We start from the raw sequence: 23,470 nt of genomic DNA, 5'->3' as shown, positions 1-23,470 counted from the left end.
AAGATACTGAAAAGTTATTTGAAGACATAATGACAGGAAACTTCCCCTACCTGGTGAAAGAAATAGACTTACAAGTCCAGTAGGTGCAGAGTACCCCAAACAAGAGGAATCCAAAGAGGACCACACCAAGACACATCATAATTAAAATGCCAAGAGCAAAAGACAAAGAGAGAATCTTAAAAAGCAGCAAGAGAAAAAACGTTAGTTACCTACAAGGGAGTACCCATATGACTGTCAGCTGATTTCTCAACAGAAACTATGCAGGCCAGAAGGGAGTGGCAAGAAATATTCAAAGTGATGAATAGCAAGAACCTACAACCAAGCTTACTTTACCCAGCAAAGCTATCATTCAGAATTGAAGGTCAGATAAAGAGCTTCACAGATAAGAAAAAGTTAACCAAATTCATCACCACAAAACCAGTATTTTATGAAATGCTGAAAGGTATCCTTTAAGAAGAGGAAGAAGAAGAAAAAGGTAAAGATAAAAATTATGAACAACAAACAAATACATATCTATCAACAAGTGACTCTAAAAATCAAGTGAATAAATAATCGGATGAACAGAATAAACTGGTGAATATAATAGAATCATGGGCATAGAATGGGAGTGGACTGACAATTCTCAGGGGGAAAGGGATGTGGGGGATGTGAGAAGAGACTGGAAAAAAAATCGTACACCTATGGATGAGGACAGTGGGGGAAGGGAGGTAAGGGCAGAGGTGGGGTGGGAACCCGGTGGAGGGGAGCTAAGGGGGAAAAAAGAGGAACAACTGTAATAATCTGAACAATAAATTTTTAATTAAAATAAAAAAAAATGTTGGATCTAAAACCATAACACTCCTAAGAGAAACATGGGCAATGAGTCATAACTTTGTTCTTAGCAGTACCTTTTTTATATGTCTCCTTGAGCAAGACAAACATAAGAAAAATTTAACAATGGGATTATGTCAAACTAAATATGTTTTTCACAGTGAAAGAAACCATCAACAAAACAAAGAGACAACCTACTGAATGGGAGAAGATATGCACAAATGATACATACAATAAGGATTAAATCCCCAAAACATATAAAGAACTCATACAACTTAACACCAATCCAATAAGTAATGGTCAGAGGACCTGAATAGACATTTCTTCCAAGAGGACATACAGATATCCAACAGATATATAAGGACATACTCAACATCAGTAATCATCAGGGAAAAATCACAATAGTCAGGATGGCTATCATCACTAAATCAACAAATGACAAGTGCTGGATAGGATTTAGAGAAAAGGAACCCTTTTACACTGTTGGTGGGAATGTAAGTTGATACATACAGTCACTATGGAAAATAGTGTGAACTTTCCTCAAAAACATTAAAAATAGATCTACCATATAATCCAGCAATTCTACTTCTGGAAATATATCCAAAGGAAACCAAATCACTACCTCAAAGAGGTATCTGTACCTCCCTGTTCATTACAGCACTTGGAAACTACCTAACCATTCATCAATGAATGAATGAAGAAACAAATTAGGTTGTGCGTTCTCTTACTTTCTCCTGTGGAAGGGTGCAGCACAACACACACAATGGAACATTATTCAGTTATAAAAATGTAACCCTTCCAACAACAGGGATGAACCTTGAGGGCATTATACTAAGTGAAATCAGTCAAATACAAAAAGACAAATACTGTATGATCTCACTTATATATGGAATCTAAACAAACAGAAAAACTCATAGAAATAGAGAACAGATTGGTGTTTACCAGAGGTAAGTTTTGGGGACTGGTGGAAGGGGCCAATAGGTACAAATTTCCAGTTTTAAGATAAATAATTTCTGGAGATGTAATGTATAGTCAACTGTTGTGACTATAGTTAACAATACTTATTGTATGTTTGAAAGTTGCTAAGAGACTAGATCTTTAAAGTTCTCATCACAAGGAAAGAAAACTATTTGAGTTAATGGATGTTAACTAAACTGACTGTGGCACTCATTTTGCAATACATAAGCATACCAAATGTGTATACTTTAATACAATTCCAACCACATATCAATACAACTGAGAAAAATGAGATATAAATATTTACAATTTTTAAAAAATCCAACCCTCCCCCAAAAAAGGATTTGATCAGTTTAGACATCCATTTGCAGTTCCTAGGAACATCCATTTTTTTTTCATGCATTCACTACCATGGATTTTTTGTTATATGTACTATTCTGAAGACTAAAACTGGGGTATGAGATTGGACATTTTTATAGATTCATTGCAAATCAATTTCAATAAAGCACTTTCACAATAAATTAATTCAGTTTAGAATATTTATCCATCTAACAATGCCTGGTCATTCTTGAAGATCAATCTGGTCTGTGTAGTCTTTATAGATAAACTCTTCCCAAGACTGATTTCTTTCATTTATTGCTATAATCCTACTTTCCTATGGCTTTATAGTGTAGCACTTTTCACAGATATTAGTTTATAGGGCTCTCTGTGCTTTTAAACTATTTGTTGATGGCAAGGTCTTTATCTTACTCTACAACAGATTCATTCATTCATTATTTCATTCATTCATCTCAGAGATTTATTGAATACTTACTAAGGCCAGTCACTCACTGGGGCTCTAGGGATCCAGAGAAGAGCCAGAGCGAGCAAGTGCTTGCATTCAAGATACTTATATTTACAAGGAGACAATAACCAACTTCAGTTAGTGATGGACAATGGCAGTCGGAAACAGAACTTAACTGGGGTGGAGATAACTTTAACTTGGATGGAGGAGAGTTAAAAGACTCCTCTGTGAGCTGAGATCTGAATGATGGCAGAGGCAGTATGAGATGTTCTGGGTGACAAAATCCTGGACAGAGGGCACATCTGTGCAAAGGTCCTGGGAAGGAAACTGTCTCAGTATGCTGAGAGAAAGAAAGAAAATCCCAAGACCGAAGCAAAGTCAATGAGAATGAGAAGGAGAAGCAAAAGAAATGAGCCTCTGAGAGGTAGGAGGCAGCAGCTCACCTAAGGCAAGGACAACAACCTTTTTGGTAAAGATGCAGATTAAAAATATTTTTCAGCTTTGCAGGCCATATATCCTTGCCCCAACTCCTCAAGTCTGACCTTGTAACCTGAAAGCTGCCATTGGCAGTATGTTAATGAATGAACATGGCTGTGTTTCAATAAAAATTTATTTATACAAACAACCAGCTGGTTAGATCTGGCTGGTGGCCCATAGTTTATGACCCTTGATCTTAGTCTCGCAGGCTCTAAGGAAGAGTTTAAACACTATTGTCATTCCAATGATGGCAGAGAGGTAATGAATGATGATGATATCAATGGAAGCCACTGGACGATTTATTTTTAAAAGGGAGTGATGTGATTTGCAGGTGTTGTGGTCCATGGACCTGACATGTAACAGGCAGATAAAAATCACCTGTTAAATAACAAGGCCATTCTAAAAAAAAAAAAAAAAAAAAAAAAAAAAAAAAAAAAAAAAAACTAAAAAAAAAGCTATTTTAAAACTCTCTCCCCTAGAATATTAGCTCAGGGGTGGTATGCCACTGGAGGGAAGAAAATGTCATGATGGGGAACAAAAACCTTTCCTATTTGCTTTTTCAGTACATCTACTAACCTGCTTTCTTAAGACCTGTGTGATGGAAGGCCCTGGATCAGAAAACTGACTGGTTGTTCTAAGCCAAGCAATCAATTATAACATAGAGCTGAAAGGAGCGCATGGGACGTGTGACACACGATCTTCCACTTTAGACACCTGAGGACCCATTCCTAAAGCCAGTGCCTCTGAGTCGGGCAGATGGGTTGCCAGTGTCTTCATTAAGGAATCATCTCCTTACATTTTCTCTTCCCAGCAGAGGTAGTGGGGAACTGCCTTCTGCGACAACATGAAATGATAGGCCCGTCCATTTTGCAGAGCTCTGTATAAGGACCCAAAATTTAATGAGTGTATGTACCAATTATCCACACAGCTCTTAACCCCAGAATCAGGCAGTGAAGACACAGGCAGTCCTATAGTTTTCAGTTCAATTTCTGGGTCGGCAGTTTGCCTCTATTTGCTGTTTGTTAGCTTTTTATGCCTGGTTTTCAATATTGGAAAAGCTGAAGATTCCGACCCTATTCCCCACTGCACTGTAACCAGGAAATGCCCCAATTTAAAAACTAATATAAAAGATCCAAGGTCTTATAAAACACATACCTCTATCCCTGTCCGGCCATCTGGCAAGGATTCTGGGGAAAAATGGATTAAAAAGCAAAGTAAATTTTACTACACAAATTGGAAACATCTATGTGGTTCCTTGCCCCTGTTAACCGTCTTAAAAAAAAATACACAAGAAACTTCAGGATCTGCAACATTAAACAAAGAGGGAACAATATGATTTCTGAGTTAAAACTAAGTGCTCCATTCATCTGGTATTTGGTCCAGCACAAGGCAGCAACCCAGGCCTCATCAACAAGGCAATTTGGCCATGGAGTTTCAACCCAGTCACTTTGACAGGGCACTGGGAAGATTACCAGACAAACAATGGAATTGAAGTATTGTAAGGCAGATTCAGCCAGCCTCAATATCGGTCTTTGGACACTAACATCCAATAATTACAAACTGATCTGGGGCTTTAGGTCTGTTTGCCAGAATTTCCCAGGTGTGAACAGCTGACACCTTATATATAAATCAAGCCTCTTTGGAAACAATATTAGCTTCTTGCAAGTGATAAATTAGAAAAATGCCACCACATCAATGATCTAAGTGACGATTAGAGAGTCTGCAATACAGAAAATACAACGGGACTCTGTTTTAGTCATTCAACTATCTGCCAGCAGATTTTTACTGACGGCCCTCTGTGCCTGAGGTTCCCCCTTCAGGTATATAAAGACTTTTGAGAACCTCAAGGAATTGTTCATTTAGTGGCACTGACTTGTATTTTCCCTTCTTTGCCACAGTGTACTCTCAACCTTGCCCAACAATTCTTCTGTTGATTAATTGTGTTCCTTTCTCTTCCCTAATACCTTCATGTGGGTGAGACTTGAATGTGAAAATGCAACTTTTGTTCAATCAGAGACATTCCACACGAGCCCTCCTTAAAGTCTGTAATTGGATTATCATTTATTTAGGCTATTTCACTCCCTGATGCACTGGCTTATCAATTGCTTTGTGGCCAAACCCAGTCAGATCTGGGGAGCCCAATGTGGTGCTGAGCTGGGGTAGAGAGCTATCAAAGACATAGGTTAACAAGCTGGGGTCTTAGGGGGTACATAACCCCATAGCAGATGTCATGCACTCTGCATTATCATACCCAAGTGCCAATCAGCTGAGAACAGCTGTATTCATTAGGAACTACTTACGGTTGAAAAGCTAGAGAAACCCATTATCCTTGGGAGAAACTAAAGTAGTGGCAACACAGTGACAATACCCAAATCAAGGGAGACTGTGTATGAACAGTAATTCTAGTATATAGATACTCTTCAAAACCATCTCTGATACCTATATATATATATATATATATCATAACTGCTGTATTGCAGCCTCATCCACGGGCCCCTTTCTGTACTTGGAGAGAGAGTGTGTATGTGGAAGGCAGTGGTCCCAAGTCCCATTCCTACTATGACCTTATGGAGAATTTTAATTCCCAGGTCCCCACTAACATTCTACAGTGTGGGAGGTTTGCTGGCCCCTTTACTGAACAGGTGGAGAAGCGGGGTAGTACCACTGGCTATCAGCTCTGATCCAATTTTTTCTTCCAAGAAACTGTTCTCAGCCTTCCCCATCCCCCCCAGTTCTATATACTATTATGGGTCTAAAAGTCTGAGCAGAAGAAAAATCCCTTTAAATCATCATTAGTAACCAATGTCTGTCTTCCCAGAATAGAATTTTACATATTCAGTTTAAAAGATTCTGTACCCAATTATACATATTAAGTTTAAAAGATTCTATACACAATTTCCCCCACACAACCACACAAGGGTACCCTACACTTCAACTCAATTCTGACTCTATTTACCCAGAGATAACTTCATATTCCACAGGTTAAGGATTCAGTCCCACAAGACTGCTCCCCACCTAACTTCAGATGACAATTCCAAGTCTAGATTGTCACCTGTGCTAGGACCTACCAACTATGGATTGGAGGTTCCAATCACTGCTTCCTCAGGTTCGATTAATTTGCAAGAGCATCTCACAGAACTCAGAAAAACATTTTACTTACTAGATTGCCATTTTTTTTTAATAAAAGGGTGTAACCCAGGAATAGCTAGCTGGAAGAGATGCATAATATACAGGTATGGGGGAAGGATGCAGAATTTCTGTGCTCTCCCAGCCCACCACTCTCCCCAAATCTACAAATGTTCACCAACCCAGAAGCTCCCAAATCCCATCCTTTGTGTTTTTATGGAGGCTTCATTACAGAGGCATTATTAATTAAGTCACTGGCCACTGACAATGGATTCAACTTTTAGGCACTCTCTTCTCCCTGGAGTTGGGGTTTGGGAGGAGGGGGGTTGGACTGAAAAGGTCCAACTCTGTAATCACTTGGTTGGTTGTCCTAGCAACCAGCCCCCATTCATAGGTGTAGTCCAAAAGTCATTTCATTAACATAACAAAAGACACCTTTATTACTCTTATCACTTAAGAAATTCCAAAGGTTACAGGAGCCCTGTGACAGAAAACAGACAAAGACCAAATACTAGAATATATATTTGATATTATAAATAAAAATATTATATGCCCTAGCCTGTTTGGCTCAATGGATAGAGTGTTGGCCTGTGGACTAAAGGGTCCCAGGTTCGATTCCAGCCAAGGGCACATGTCTGGGTTGTGGGCTAGAACCCGCCCCCCCCTCCCCCCCAGTAAGGGGCATGCAGGAGGCAGCCAACCAATGATTCTATCTCATCATTGATGTTTCTATCTATCTCTCTCCCTTCCTGCATACTACCTCTTCATTATATATATATATATATATATATCACAATATTATAGCTATCATGCAAACTGTTACTCAGAAACAATGAACAATCTTTGTAAAGCATAACTCCAACAATGTCATACTTCACTGCCAACTCACTGAAGCACACTCCTCCCTTACCTAAAAAAGTCAAGTATACAGGGTCCTCCAAGATTTCACCTCTACCACCTCTCCAGAGTTTGATCTTGTCATCCCCTAATCCATATTATAGCCTGTACTTATGATTTCCCAAGTACCTTCTGCCAATGTCTGACAGAAATTGTTTTGCTAAGAGGAGACTACTGTGGAAGGACATAGTTCTTTACTGAGCCTTTACCATGTACCAGAGAGTGTCTGAAGCCTTCTTTATACACTAATTCATTTATACAATTCTAGTTTCAAGAGAAAGGAGGAAGAGGAGAGAAAAAGAAAGGGTTTCTGTGCAAAGCATTTTTTCACGGTTTTATTGATGTATACTTTGTTAAAAAAAAAAAGCAACGGGCCTAAAATGGAGTCACGTGTGCTAAACCAACATCACCCAACTGAGACTTAATATCTAACCTAATTGTGGTTTCAACTTCTCCCAGGAATGTAATCTCATGGAGAAAGTCAATACTAGTCAATACTAGTAAGGTAGTCCACCTGATAAACCACTGTTTTCCCCCCAAGGAAGGTGACCTTGCCTGAAACAATCCACTCTTTGCTTGTTTGAAGTTCGGTTATCCCCAAGATCACAGCAGGAAGCAGAAAGGAGATGGCTAGTAACTTCCTTGTCCCAACCTCTTGTGCCTACAAGTCTTTCACTTACACACTCTTCAGCGCTTCTTCCTATTTGCTGCCCAATTCATGGATCATTGAATAAAGCCAATCAGATTTTTAAATTTTACTTAGCTAAGTTTTGTTTTTTAACAAATTGATATGTAATAAACTACACATATATAAAATATGCAATTTGATCAACTTTGATAAATGTATTCATCTGTGAAGCCATCATCAAAATCAAAGCACCCAGGAGGATGACACATCCAAATATATATAATGTTTAGGTTCAGAGCACCATAGAATGATGAGGAGGATAGGCATGAGGCCAGCTCCTAGGACAAGATTTCTTGTGCTTTGAGAAAAGTTCTTTCTCAAAATGATAGGTGGTCTCTGATGCACTGGTAAATGCCACAGGACAGAGGTTTGTTTGATGATCCTGGTATTAGTTCTAAAGGCGAGGCCTGTGTCCCTGAGGATGGATCTCGTGGTGGCTGAATTCTCAAAGTGGAAAATACCTAATGGGAAAAGTGTGCTCCAGGGAGCACCCCAACTGAGGGCAGATTCAAGGTCTCTCATTGAATCTTCCCTTTTAGCAGAACTTTCTCTTGTTGGAGCAACTCTGTTCAAATCTCAAATGGTCAAGACCTTTGTTTTAATGTCATAAGCTCTTTCCTTATCCTAGCTCTGTTCAGTTTTTCTAGCTCTTGAATTTTACCTGCTTAACTAGTTATTCGTGCTAAAGGAAGAGACTAAGGCAGGGGTGGGCAAACTTTTTGACTCAAGGGCCACAATGGGTTCTTAAACTGGACCGGAGGGCCGGAACAAAAGCATGGATGGAGTGTTTGTGTGAACTAATATAAATTCAAAGTAAACATCATTACATAAAAGGGTACGGTCTTTTTTTTTTTTTAGTTTTATTCATTTCAAACGGGCTGGATCCAGCCTGCGGGCCGTAGTTTGCCCACAGCTGGACTAAGGTGATGAAGGCTCCAACTATCCTAGGTGACTGCAGCAGAACTTAGCTGATACATCATAAGGGTATAAAGGTGGACTGCACCACCAAAAGGCATTGGCTAATACCAGCTGGTTTCAGAGGGCTGTTTAGAGAGAAGTTAAGTTACCACCAAGATCACAGCAGGAAGCAGAAAGGAGATGGTTTCATATGCTACTGATATAACCAGAAACAGGCAAAGTAAACAACAGAAGTAAGATCTCAACCACCAGTCTCCACGCCCATCAGAGCATGGGTGCACAGCCTTGTATAAACTATGGATCGGAACATTTCTCTCCACTGTGTTGTGATGCACCCCAGAAGGAAAAATAAGGATTTTTCTTTTAAAAATAAGTTTGTGTATGTGTGTGAATATGTGAATATTTATACATCTAGAAGTAGAGACATCAAACTGTTGACAATGAGTCTCTCTAGGATGGGGCAATGGGAGTCCTTTTTCTTCATTTACATGCTATTTGGAAAAGGTTAAAAAAGAAATGTGACTTTCATAATAATAAAAAAAAGAACCTGGAAAGTTCTGAATAAACACAGCATCTGTAGGGTGTCTCAGGTTTGGGTTGGGTGGCCTGTGTCCTCTGGACCTGAAGGTGCTTTTTTGCTAGGTGGCATGCAAAACTCTCCCAATAGATGTATCCGCAAGCCAAGCCTTCGTTTCTCATGGAAAAATAATCTAGTCCTCCAACGAACAGTGTCACTATTTAACAATGGGCTATTACCACAGGTCACTAAGCCAACTAGCGCCTACCATGCTACTGCCCTACCACTGGCGATCTTCTCAAGAATCATTAGTCACCTAAATAGAAATTCTACAGCCAGGAATGGTTCTTTATGGCTTAGGCTTACATCTTCCCTCCCCAGCCATGTTGTAAGATACTCATCCTAGAGCAGTGATGGCAAACCTATGATGCACGTGTCAGAGGTGACACGCGAACTCTTTTTTTGGTTGATTTTTCTTTGTTAAATGGCATTTAAATATATAAAACAAATATCAAAAATATAAATCTTTGTTTTACTGTGATTGCAAATATCAAAAAATTTCTAGATGTGACACAGCACCAGAGTTAAGTTAGGGTTTTTCAAAATGCCGACACGCTGAGCTCAAAAGGTTCGCCATCACTGTCCTAGAGGGTAAATTTGAAACAAAACTGTTAAACCTAAACAAAAAAGGAGGGGTTATGTTTGCTATCCTGGTAAGAATGCCTTTTGCTGTGACCTCTTCACTGCATGTGTCACCTTCCACAATTTAAAGTCCATGGTTTTATGTCCATTAAATATAGGGTGTCCCCAAAAGGTATACATACATTTTGAATAGTTATAAAGGCAGTGTTTATTAAAACATATTTCATTCTTCAAAATTGAGCTGCTAAAGTGTGTATACATTTTTTGTAAATAGTTATTACTGAATTCACTGCCTAATTGCCACCCCCCCATTATAATGAAATGTTTCAATTTGAAACAAAACTGTTAAACCTAAACAAAAAAGGAGGGGTTATGTTTGCTATCTTGGTACGAATGCCTTTTGCTGTGACCTCTTCACTGCATTTGGCAGTTTGTCACCTTCCACAATTTAAAGTCCATGGTTTTATGTCCATTAAATATAGGGTGTCCCCAAAAGGTATACATACATTTTGAATAGTTATAAAGGCAGTGTTTATTAAAACATATTTCATTTTTCAAAATTGAGCTGCTAAAGTGTGTATACATTTTTTTGAAACACCCAGTATTTTTAATTGATCACTCATGCTTGTCTAGTTATATGCCTATTATTGAGGTGTGTGCATTTTCACATAACAATTCACTATTCTCATTTGACAATTTAGTACCTTTGTGCCAATCAACCATGTAGAACACCATAACCCACTGAGGATGTACAAAGACGAGTATGTTGCCATCTAAACTCTAGGATTAAAAAGCTCATTGCTTGAAGAAAGCTTCATTTTTTCCCATAGTCCAGTGCTACCAGCATATTTACTAGAACAACCAGAATACATGAATTCAATTTCTAAAATTTTGTATCATTTTCAGGTTTTTTAATGAGTAAATTATATCCCCTAACCTTCCTGAGAAGATTCATAGTCATGACTGGAAATGGATAGAAATGATAAATGACATGGTAGAGACATACTAGTAGATCGTCACACATGCATTACAAAAAGGCGCATCTATAAAACAACCACAGTTATTCCCCCCTTTTATATTCCTCAAAAATAAATTTTTAAGAAAAGGACTTAATGTTTCCTAACCTCTTGCATAGGGAACTATGTTTGTTTTCATAAGAAAATGATCATTACCTCCACAGGCTTGGATGATGCATATCATGCCCCATAAAAAGTTCAATGGTTATGGACTTACCTGGATACATTTGGAGAATTTTTTTCCTTCTTCTCTCTATTGCATTTCACTACCCTGACTCATATTTTACTATCCCCTTGGCTCAGGGATAGATAGACGCAATAAAATGAAATTCAAGTTGGTTTCACAGACAGTAAACATGCATTATAAATATGAAACATACCATCAGATACATATTATGCTCATTGAGCATACATTTTAGAACTTCCTTCGAGATGCTTTATGACTAAAACCATAATCTGGAACCATTCACTGTCCTTAGCTTTAGAATTCTGCATGGTTTCATGAGATGTTCACTTTAAAAAATGCAGTCCAAACTTATAGCTTTTGAGTCAAACAATATAGGTGAAAGACATTTTTAGTTGAAAAACCAGAAAAATACCACTGATCCTTTTTCACAATGAAACAGAGAACAGAAGTAACAATAAAATATCAGATTCAACTAATAGATTAAGAAATCTGTAGACAGTCCTATTTCACTCTTTGTTTGCCCCACTTGGGGAACTAAGTCCCTGAATGTTTAAGAGACTTCTCCAAAATAACATGGGATCAGGCTGAACCCCCAACATCCTAGCTTCTAATCAAACTATAACTATGCTTCCTCCTACAGAATGTTCAAGCTAGGACTCTGGGTCTCAGTTCTGGCTTCAGTTATATCAACATGTCAGACTGCCTTCACTGAGTGAAGGACACCACATCTTAAGATCAGTATATTCAAATTGCCCAATTTGCATATACACAAAATTATAGGCAGATGGGGGTGGGTATAGAAGTCAGATGTGTACGAATCACATACACCCAAAACCATCACCTTAGTGTAGCCGTATTTGCATGCATGTCAAACCTGCAGCTAGTCGTAAATTAATAGCATTAAGAATCAACACATTAGGGCTGCTTAATTTTCAGAAGCATAAAAACATAATTATACGTGGGGATCATGTGCAGTGACTATATTTAAGACCAACATATTAGGGCCCACTAATTTTAAAAACTTTGAACTTTCACAGTTTGAAGATACTTGTTCTACTGTGTGTATGTGTACAAATTTGAGTCTCTGGTATCACTCTGAAGCACTTGATGTGATTAATATACCTAACAACACAAACAACACATTTCTCAGAATGTATCCCCACAGTTAAGTGGTACATCATGGTATATATATATCCATCCCCACAAACATGCAATTGAGCAACTCTAATAGTTTGTATAGCTCACGTTCTAGATCCCATCCACAGTGACAACCTAAAGAGCCACTGAGGAGAGAGCGAGTGAGCTAGGAATGACCATCCTGATCCTGGAGGATGAGGAACTGTGGCCCCCTTCTCCTGTCCCTCAGAAATATGTGTGTAAATAGAGAGAATGGAAAATTAACTATAGGAAGGATTACTTTGAGTAGAGTAGATCATTTCATACTGGACAATCTCTTGCTACATTGAGTAATTCTATAATAAAGTAACTGGAAAATGCTACCACTGGTTGGTTCCAAGTGGCATAAGTATAGCAAAGTTTCCTGTAGGTTGTAGACTTTTGTAGCTTAGACGCTGCTTTTGGCTTTCTCTACTCTTAGGAATACCATTCTGCATATATAAAACCTCTTGCTCTCTACAATTAATTTGGTTTCCATCTTTACAAAAATGAACACATGTGAAATGCATGGTGTGGGGTGCATTTTCACTTACCTTTTCCGCTGACTGAGCGGTGCCAAAAAAAATTGGAATGAAGGCAAGCCATACTATACATGTCGTGTACATAGTGAATCCAATGGGCTTGGCTTCGTTAAAGTTCTCTGGGACACCCCGAGTTTTGATGGCATACACAGTACACGTGACCATGAGAAGAATGCTATATCCCAACGAGCAAATGATTTGCAGATCTGTGATGTCACATTTGAGAACTCCCCTGGCCAGCTCGGGGTTCATTGTCTTATGTTCATCATAGTCTACGATGATGTTGGGTGGGTCAACGCCAAACCAAATGAAGACACCTAGAAGCTGAACTGATATTAAACTTGAAGTGATGGCCAGCTGCGATGTCGGGCTGATGAGTCTGGGAGCTGTCACCGACTTCTTGCCCTGCTCAAATATGCGATAAATCCGATTGGTCTTTGTCAAGAGGGCTGCATAACTGATGCACATCCCCAAGCCCAAGAACACTCTTCGGAAGGAACACACCGCCACGTCGGGCTTGGCTATCATCAGGAAAGTGATGATGTAGCAGAGAAAGATGCCGGTCAGCAGAACATAGCTGAGTTCCCGCCCAGATGCCCGGACGATGGGCGTGTCATTGTAGCGGATGAAAGTGGCCATGACAAAGATGGTGGCGATGATGCCCAGCATCGCTAAGAAGACGGGGATGACGGCCCAGGGGGAATGCCACTCCAGCTTGATGATGGGGATATCCTGGCAGCCAGTCCGGTTCTCATTGGGCCGCTGGTCATAAGGGCAATGCTGGCACGTATTCTCATCGAACTGGTACTGGTAGCCGTCACACGGCTCGCAGGTCCAGCAGCAGGGGGTTCCCTTCTGGGTCTTCTTTCTTTGGCCGGGTTTGCAGGGCAGAGTACACACGGAGTGAGGGATCTCCCGGACCCCTTTACCCCATTGCATGTCCTCGATCTGCAATGTAAGGGATACGAAGGCAACAGCGCATTATTCGAGAGAAAAGGGAACGACTAGCAACAAACATAAGAGAAGTATTTGACCGCCTGATGAGGTCATGTGATTTACTCCTCTAGTAGGATCTACAACCAAGATTTGACCCCCTACCAATCCATTGCAACATCCTGACCATTCACATAGTCGTAGAGTATGTTCCAAGCATACTTGATTCTAAGAAATTCCTGTGACAATTTTAAAGAATACTAGTATAAATTCTTTGTCTCCATTCCTGACCTCCCAAATAAGAATATCCTGAAAAAAGGTCTTTGGATCTTTACTTTTAACAAGTGCCCTGGGGAGTCCTACGATTAGATAAATTGAGAAATACCCACATGCTCTCTACTGCCTTCTCCGGGATAAATGCAAATGTCCCAAACCACAGTGAGAAACACACACACACACACACACACACACACACACACACACACTGAATATATAAAGCTAAATTCATCTCCACTATTAGGTGCTTTAAAAATGTTTTAAAGTTATTTTAAATTCTGTAGCATCACTGCCATTGTCATTGAGAAATTGTGAAGCAGAGTAAGCCTTTCATTTCATTTATCACCCAGGAGTGAAAAGGTTCGCTTTGAGGGCTTTCATTCTAGTGGAGGATATCCTAAGAGGTCAGGAAGCATTTGATCAGAAAATAATACGGTCTGGAAACCTTTCAAGATTGGCTATGTACCTATTTGGAGATGAAAATTAAACTAAAGCACTCTAACTTAGAAGAGGATAGACAAGTGTTTGCTTAATTAGAATATTGATTTTCTGGAAGGGAATCCATAATCAACTGTGTTCTGAGAAATAATGGCATTAGAAATACAACACTTTACTATTGGGCTGGAATTCCTGGTGGTGGATACGGCTCAGCTTTGCCAGAATGGCAGCTACTGTTCTGCTTTTCTGAGGCCACTTTCTCAGAGCTCTTTTCTGTGAGTTTTCTGTGAGTTACACGGAAGCTCCGGGGGCAGCACACAGGACACAAGTGTGGCCAGTGAGTAGACCACAGTGGATCCCAAGCCTGAGTGTGCAACAGAACCACGTGGAGGACTTGTTGCAACCCAGTATGCTGGCCCTACTTTCTAATTCTCAGATGCACTGGGTATGGGGTGGGACCTGAGAATATGTATTTATAACAATATCTACCAATATCTCAGGTGCTGTTGCTGGGCATTCTCTAGGGACCACACTTCACCCACCACTGATACATTCTCCTCCCAGAGCCTGGGTCAGGGATGGGATTGCCTTGGAATGGCACAGGATTTAATTTCATGTTTTTTACTGAGATTGTACAGATTAAAAACTTTTGGTTTTGTTGGACTTACAGTTTCCAGCATGTAGGGATGCTGGCTGGTGCTAATGGCTACAAGAAGGAAGACGTTTGTCAGGAAAAGAGGGAAACACAAAAGAAAGCAATGAAGAAAGTTGAAGACAAAGATTATTCTTGAGCCTGTTTGAGCCACTGGATATAGCTATGCCTGAAGCAGGAATTCCCAAGGTTGTGCCATTATGTAAGCTAATAAATTCTGCTATGCTGAAACACTTTACATAGCATTTCTATCACTTGCAACCAAGAGTCCTAAAAGTTATATGTACTAAATAATTTCAGCATCTACAAGTTGCAAAAGATACACCTACCAAATTAATGAGAGAAGAGATTTAATTCCAATGAATAAATTTGGCTGATATTCCCCATACTTACTTAATTGAATTTTTAATACAAAAATAGGTTAGAAAGATACTAGAAAGTCTGGGGCTTTTTTAAAAGATAAAAATAATTTTAAGAGATAAGAGGGAAAGAAAATTAATTCATAGCTCATCGGAATTTCACTACTGTGTTAAACAGAATGTAATTTATAGCGGGGTGTGATATTTCTATCAAACTTGAATGAGAACTACCTTGAAAATCTGAATCAATGTAGTTGACTCTGAAAAAATATGGCTCAGGGTTTAAACTTCATAAAACATCATATCCTTGCAATGGTTGAATTTAGACTTTAACCAGAGACCCAAGAATATTCAGATGAGTCATATGCACTCATTTGCCTGAATACAAAACCCAATAATTCTAAGTATAAATAAAATAAACTTAACTAAACATGAAACATCAATAATTTTTTTCTCTCAACATCATCATTTTGATGGAAGTAAGTCCCTGGCAGCCATCCCCAATTCATAAAATTAAGGAAATCATTTGTAATAAGAGCGAAAAAGATGCGCATTCACTTCACAAATGTCAAATTTTAAGAACCCGGAATCTAAAAGAGTTACTATTAATACAAAGGTTTTCAAATGTCAAATTAAAAGGTCCTAGGCCTGGTTAATAAGATAAATTTAAAAACTACAAGTGAATTTTATTAGCTAAACTTGAGGTTGCCTATTCCAACATAAGTGACCCAGAAGGGAACCCCCTGCTGCTGGACCTGCGAGCCTTGTGACGGCTACCAGTACCAGTTCGATGAGAATACGTGCCAGCATTGCCCTTATGACCAGCGGCCCATATGCCATGATTAAACTTGATCTTTGGGAACAGATGTAGGGCTCTTACAAATACAGGCACAAATAATCATTCTGTCATATTCTACAGTCAATTTTAAATGTTGCCAGCTCACTACTTCTAGTTCCCCTTGATTAAAATAAAATGCCTACAATGCTGAACAGCTTTTTCTCTCAATTTACCCAAATAAATAAAGAACTGTAACTATAAAAACTGCATTGACTGATTACTTAATTTGTTTTCGATTTTCATTTAAAGTAGATCTCAACTCAATTTAATTGCATATATTAAACCAACAAAGTTGCCTCCTGCTCCAAATAAACAACAGTCTAATTCACTTGCTTTGCCGATTGAAAGAAATATTGATAATATAGGGTGGGGCAAAAGTAGTTTATGGTTGTATGTGAAGCACAGTTTATTCTTGTAGCAATTATTAATTATAGTACTATTCTCCATACAAACAATGGTAAACCTACAAAGGTACCAAGTAACCTGTAAAAGCTCTGGTAAGTGAGGATTTTGTTAAAGCAGCACATATGACTTGTGCATATCTATACCCACATACACAAATTCAGTGCTTTGTTTCATATGAAGAAACAGGCACCTGCAAAAGACTCTAGGCAACTATTTAAGGGAGAATAATAATTTAGCGCTATGAAAAAAACAACCATAATCTCTGAGAGCTAGTAGGGATGCAAATTTCAAGTTCCTTTCTGAACTCTGCAACAAAATTGTCTCAGTTAGCTGGGAAGCCTAACTTATATGAGTAGGTGGACTAATGTTTTAGGAAAAAGAAAATTATAAAGTTCTGGTCAATGAAAGCAACAATAAGCCTGTTGTGAAATCCCAGGAAAGTGTTCTTCATTCTTATAAAAGAGACAGAGAAGGGATATGCTGTCTTCAGCCTTTGAACTTTGATGTGTACAAAAATGATGTGAGGAACTGCAGCAGCCATTCTGTATCCATGAAGAGGCAAGTCTAAGGAATAAAGCCAATATGCTGAGAATAGAAAAAAAAAGATAAAGATAATTTGTGTCTTTGATAGCATAATTATGTCACCTACTTAACCAACACTATTGACTGGTACCACTGAAGTTCTAATACGAAATAATAGCTTTCCTTAATGTTTAATCAATTATTTTTTAAATATATGTTTTCATTAATTTTTAGAGAGACTGGAAGGGAGAAAGATAGAGAGAGAAAAACTGATGAGAGAGAAACATCACTGGTCGGTTGCCTCCTGCATGCCCCCTACTGGGGATGGACATATTCCCTGACCAAGAATCAAACTGGTGACCTCTTGGCTCACGCCCAACCACTGCACGCAACGGCCGGACTAACTAATCGATTCTTCGTGGCAGTCTACTACTTGCAGCCAAACATCTAATACATTCTTTCTTGCTTCTGCATCTGGTGCAGACCTTCTGAATCTGTTAGACAATTGGTCAGTAATGCATGCTCTTAGATGAATAACAGGTAGCTCTGGAAGGGAAGGGGACCGTTGAATCACACATGGTCAGAAACACTTCTCTCTGTCCCCTGAAAATGCTCAGATAGCAGGGTTGTAAAGGCCTGGACTCAGAAAATCAGCTGTGACTCCATTGCTTCTTTCTCAGACAAAAAACAAGGAAAAGCCACCTGTCAGCTATACGTCTGTGCCACATGCGTTTGGCAGAGGAAAACTGGGTTCTGGCCCTAGACGAGAGTGTGTTACTCCACAGGGAACGTGCAGGCCTCATAATCACTGGAATTAAAAAATAAAACCAAATTAGTTGCTGTCTGACTGCCAAATGCAGGAATCAAACAGTGACAAATTTTATAGTGTTTGGAGCACCCATTTTCCATCTAAAAGAGATCTGTTCCTTTCCCCCACACAGTCACTTTCTATCTGAAAGAAAATGTTGTCACTCCAGGTATATTTTCTTTGGTGAAATTGAATTTGCCTATTTCTAAATCCTACTGTGTAGACCCAACTGGCTGCGGCTTCTATTGGATACTTCTCTGTAATATTAGTTTTCCTTATTAAAACCTTAATAGAATGAGATAATTTTAAAAGAGCTTTCTTACTAAAATGCCATTTTTCAATAAAACATATCTGTTGTATCTAATTTATAGAAAAAGATTTCTAGGAAAATGCAGAGAAATGTTCACTTTTTAATACTAGAAAAGAGCCAGGTTTGGGTTCTGGTGGAGGGAGGCTAAGGTGATGTGGCAAAAGCTTCATAGGGAATTCTGTAGCACCTCACTGCCTTTTTTATTTTTAAAGACTCAGCCCCTATTTTTATACCTTAGGCAACATACCTGTACTGTGAAACAACATTTCAGGACTGATGTATTACAATAAAAACACTCATTAATTCACATTCTACTTACTCAACATTTGTAATAGAAATCGGGTTTTTTTTGTTTGTTTGTTTGTTGTTTTTACATGTTCTAAGGAGGAAGCACCACGCACAGTCTGATTCGGATTGGCTTTTTGCTGTGGTGGCCCACAGTCGTTCACGGAGAGCCCCTGGAGGTCCAAGATGGGAATGCTTGGTGTGGTTGCTGAGACTTTATTCTGAGTCAAGCCAGTGGTTCCCGAACTTGCCTGAACATTTGGATCACTTGGAGATCTTCCAAAAATTCCCAAGAGGCATCCGCCTGTTTTAAAGCTCCTTCGGTGACATGGAGACAAGTTTGGAGCCCGTGACCTAAGCTCTCTGACACACTGGAACTTAGAAGAAAACCTTGGTGTTGTTTAGCGAACCCAGGGACTACAGGTTTACTTCTCCTGGCTTCTGTTCCTGATTTGTGATGCACTATCTATCTCATTAAAAGTCTAAAGGGCTCACTCACACTAATTTTTTATATGTTTTTTTGATTTTGAGAGAGAGGAGAGAAAGAGAGGGATAGAGAGGTAGAATCAGTCATGAGAGAGATCAATTGGCCACCTCCAACTGGGGGTCCAGCCTGCAATCCATGCATGTGCCCTGACTTGGATCAAACAGTGACCTCCTGGTTCATAGGTCAATGCCCAACCACTGAGCCACTCCAGCTGGGCTAAATGGGTCACATTAAATACTCAGTTATACTATATTGTGAGTTAACAGGAAAGTCTGAAGCTGTAGTGGAATTATAAATTTAGACCATCAGGAAGGTCTCCTAAGTTTCATAAGATCATTGGCCAAACAACTTCAAATGCCTAGAGTCCCAGCACATAAAGAAGTGGGTGAGAGCCCGGCGGGCTTAGCTCAGCGTCCTGTGAACCAGGAGGTCAAGGTTTGATTCCCAGTCAGGGCACATGCCCGGGTTGCAGGCTTGATCCCCAGTGCGGGGCATGCAGGAGGCAGCCGATCAATGATTCCCTCTCATCAATGATGTTTCTATCTCTCTCTCCCTCTCCCTTTCTCTCTGAAATAAATAAACATATATATTTTTAAAAAAGAAGTGGGTGAGAGTTGTGGACGAAAAGGGGCCACACGTATGCTGACTAGCTCAGGGAAGCCTTCATGGTGGCCTTGCAAACTCAAGAGACCTAAAGTAACCACAACAAACGGCCTGAAATTAAAACTTTTTAAATTAAAAAGCAGTTTATGGTTGGTAGTCATATCCTAGGCTGGTATCTTCCCTGACAAAAGTAAATCTTTACCTTAACTGAGCCTACTGTCTCTTGCATCTACAAATAGCATATTGTTGGAATGTCAAAGTAATTTTACTTTTTCTGGATCCCTCAAAGCACAAGCACCACTCTGGAGACCACGAATCCTTTCATTTTTATTGAGTTAATCGCTGACTGTTAACTATGCTGCACCCACTTAAGTAAAAGAAGTGTGTGTCTATCATTTTACTTTTTATCCAATCCCAGAGGTTTCCCAGCCTTGCTTTCCCTCACCTCCCTAATCTATCACCAGTGGATTTTGTGTAACCCACTTAGGTCTCCTCTTTTGATTGCAATGTGTAAAACCAGGTGCAAACCTGCCATTCTCCAGAGCATCATCTCAATCCATTGAGATTCCGCTTCCTGGCAATTGTTGACAGTTTGGCTCAAATAAACTCACAAAAGTTCTTTACAGGTTTGCACATTCCTTACGTTAACAGAGTAAAAAAATGTTTCTTTTCCCAAAACGACCAAGTCTAAAGGAACACAGTGTCATCATACATACATACATATAATATGCGTTAAATTACATTAGGAACAGATTTCATAATAGTTCTGCCTAAATGATCTGCTTTTACTATTTCTATGTCTGCATTTCCCTTAAGTACAAGGGGCAAGATGATAGGTACTTGTTTTAAACGTATATAATTAAAAAATCCCAGACTAATTGGTTTCTCTTTCCTGACAAAACCTTTCTACACCTCTGACTAAAAATGGTTGACTTCACTTGGTTCCAGAACTATAATTTTCCTTTCTTTCTTTTTTTTCAGAACTGAGTTATTTGGAACCTTCCAGCTTTTTACAATATTGATACCTTTTTAAAAATACCTTACATTCAGATAGCCAAACAATGCACATCTGCTGACACTGGTTAGCTGACTCTTTCTGGAAAATCCTGCCACTGGAGCAACCATCCCCTTACAATTTGTATGCTAACCACAAATAATCGCTTATTCTTCTTCCTCTGGGAACAGTTCCCTAAAATATGTTTACCAACCAAAGACTAGATGTTTAATCTTGTTCAAATTGTTAAGCACATGTAAAATTCATTTTTAAGCCATAGATTTAAGAATAATTTGTAATGTAAACATATTCATGTGAGTACCTAAAAAATACCACAATTTATACTCGTGCAAAACTGAACTCGTGATCTGCACCAGGAACTGGCAAACTATTGCTCATGGGCCAAATTCTGCCCATTCCCTGTTTTTGTAAATAACCTTTTATTGGAACATCACCACAAAGTTCTTACATTTTGTCCAGGGCCAATTTTATGCTGCCATGACAGAGTGGAATAGTTGTGAATACATGCCTGCAAAGCCTAAATAAACTATGTACTATGAGGCCCTTACACAGAATACTGGCCGACTTATATGCAAAGAAAACTGAAGGACAAATACCTAGCTCAAGGCAGCCTTATGTATCCTTGAATTAGGGATTTTTTCATTTTTGACATCTTCCTTGCCCTTGCCCTGTCTCCCCCAACCACATTACCAACAACTTGTGTAGATTTTCTCTCTTGCAAGTCACTCACCCTTGCTCCTGTAACAAGTTAATAGATTGATTCCAATCAGCCCTAAATAATTAATCACCAGCTGTTTTCCACTGGACTACAATAGAACAAGGAAGTCTCAGGTCATAGCCAATGGGAAAGGGAATAACCCCCCTACTACCTGAAAGGGACCCATAAGACTACCCGTCTCAACCAGTCTACAGAGGCTGCGCAGAAAGAAAATTCTAGCCCTAGAGACAACCTTTTGATGACACAGGCCAAAATCTTCTGGGAACTATATGTTAACTGTTCCTGAATTTTACATGTGATCCATGAAGTTGTATGAAGTGCCTGTGCCTATCCATTATACCAGATGATGTAATTCCAATGAATATGCATGACTTCCCTACCTTTAACCTTCTAAATCTCACCCCAAAACCCAGCAGGCAGATTTGTTTTGTCCAGTCTCCTTTCTGATTGACTTCAAAATAAAGCTTTTTTCTTTTCTCAAAAGCCAATGCCATAGCATTGACTCCTCTGTGCACTGGGCAACGGGCTCTTGTGGTAACACTACCACAATTCTTCTGAAAAAACTTTCTATGGAATTTTCTCAGCTCCCTTTCCTTCTGAGCCCTTCCCAATTCAATTTGTTGCCCCATAGCCAGAAGGATTCTTTAGCAATCAGGGTTGATCAACTCACCTTTTGGCTTAGTCTCTCCCATGACTTTCTTTGCTCTTAAACCATTTACATGACCCTGCATAGTCTGGCAGGCACACTCATCAAATGACTTAACGCTCCTGGCCTTTACTGGAGTTTCATGAAGTGTCCTGCCTCATAATGGGTTTTGTGCTGGGATATTCTGCTCAACTCTTGTTCACCGAGTCTTGCTCAGGAAGTCTTTACCCCACTAGATTGGGTCCTCCTTTTATAAACTCTCAAAGAACCCTCTTCAAAAGAGTAACACAATTAGTAATTATGTAAATATGTGACTTCATTAAAGTCTATCTCCCAACTCATATGTAATCAGACATGATGAAAAGATTCATAATTACTTATGTGAGTCTCATCTGTTTTCTGGTCATTTACTACACATCTATAGAGTGAAATGCCCTTGGCATCTTCATGAGGAAAGAAAGGGAACTGAATACGGAGCACTCATTTGCTAGGTAGAGGGAAAATGAACATAATTAACACGCCAGGGAGAGGGAGAAAAACAAGTTATGTGCAATATGCAGCCAAGGACAGAACTTGATTTCAATGGGTCTCTGATTGTTACTTTCTCCATTAGTGAGCTTAGCCTCAGCTCAAAACAGAAAGACAACGAATCAGGGAGACAGACACTAGTTCAGTAACTTCATCATTGTCAGAGAGGAAGCATAAGGCAACTGGAGCATCAGTTTTCCAAATTCATTAGTGGTCATTTACTACACATCTATAGAGTGAATGTTTACAGCTGAAATGCCCTTGGCATCTTCATGAGGAAAGAAAGGGAATTGAGTACGGAGCACTCATTTGCTAGGTAGAGGGAAAATGAACATAATTAACACGCCAGGGAGAGGGAGAAAAACAAGTTACGTGCAATATGCAGCCAGGGACAGAACTTGATTTCAATGGGTCTCTGATTGTTACTTTCTCCATTAGTGAGCTTAGCCTCAGTTCAAAACAGAAAGACAATGAACCAGGAAGACAGACACTGGTTCAGTGACTTCATCATTGTCAGCGAGGAAGCCCGAAGTCAACTGGAGCATCAGTTTTCCAAGTTCATTAGTAATGAAGACTAAGTTAAATAACATTGCAGCTGCTTAAATAATTAATTTCTATTAGAATATCTTCTGGCTCTAAAGATTAACTTAATCCATGGAAAAAAACACACCTTTAAGATGACCATTCCTACTCCTCCCCACTCACTTGAGCTCTGATTTGTCCAATTGAATATCACCAGCAATTAATGCCATAAAAGCATTTCAGACTCTATGCATCTAAAAGCAACATGTCACCTTCCTTCCCTTTTTTTAGATCATGCCACCCCATCCTAGCATACCACAGAAGTTAATACCATGAGCATTGGACTCAGATGGACATGGCTCAAATCCTAGCAGAGTGACAGTGACCAAGTCATTTAAGCTGTCTGAGC

General features: G+C 39.3%; 1 protein-coding gene across 2 annotated transcripts in view; it reads right to left on the bottom strand.

Annotated features, from left to right (window-relative positions):
* GRM7 (glutamate receptor, metabotropic 7) overlaps positions 1–23,470 on the bottom strand; it is a 758,177-nt gene that overhangs the window by 142,395 nt on the left and 592,312 nt on the right. For both annotated transcript variants that reach the window (XM_006758209.1, XM_006758212.1), the window contains exon 8: positions 12,729–13,664. In XM_006758209.1, the coding sequence (XP_006758272.1) occupies positions 12,729–13,664 (936 nt within the window). The remainder of the gene's footprint in view (positions 1–12,728; positions 13,665–23,470) is intronic.

The sequence above is a fragment of the Myotis davidii genome, unplaced genomic scaffold, assembly GCF_000327345.1.
Source record: "Myotis davidii unplaced genomic scaffold, ASM32734v1 scaffold73, whole genome shotgun sequence".
NCBI lineage: Eukaryota > Metazoa > Chordata > Mammalia > Chiroptera > Vespertilionidae > Myotis > Myotis davidii.
This window is presented reverse-complemented; position numbering and strand designations above follow the sequence as displayed.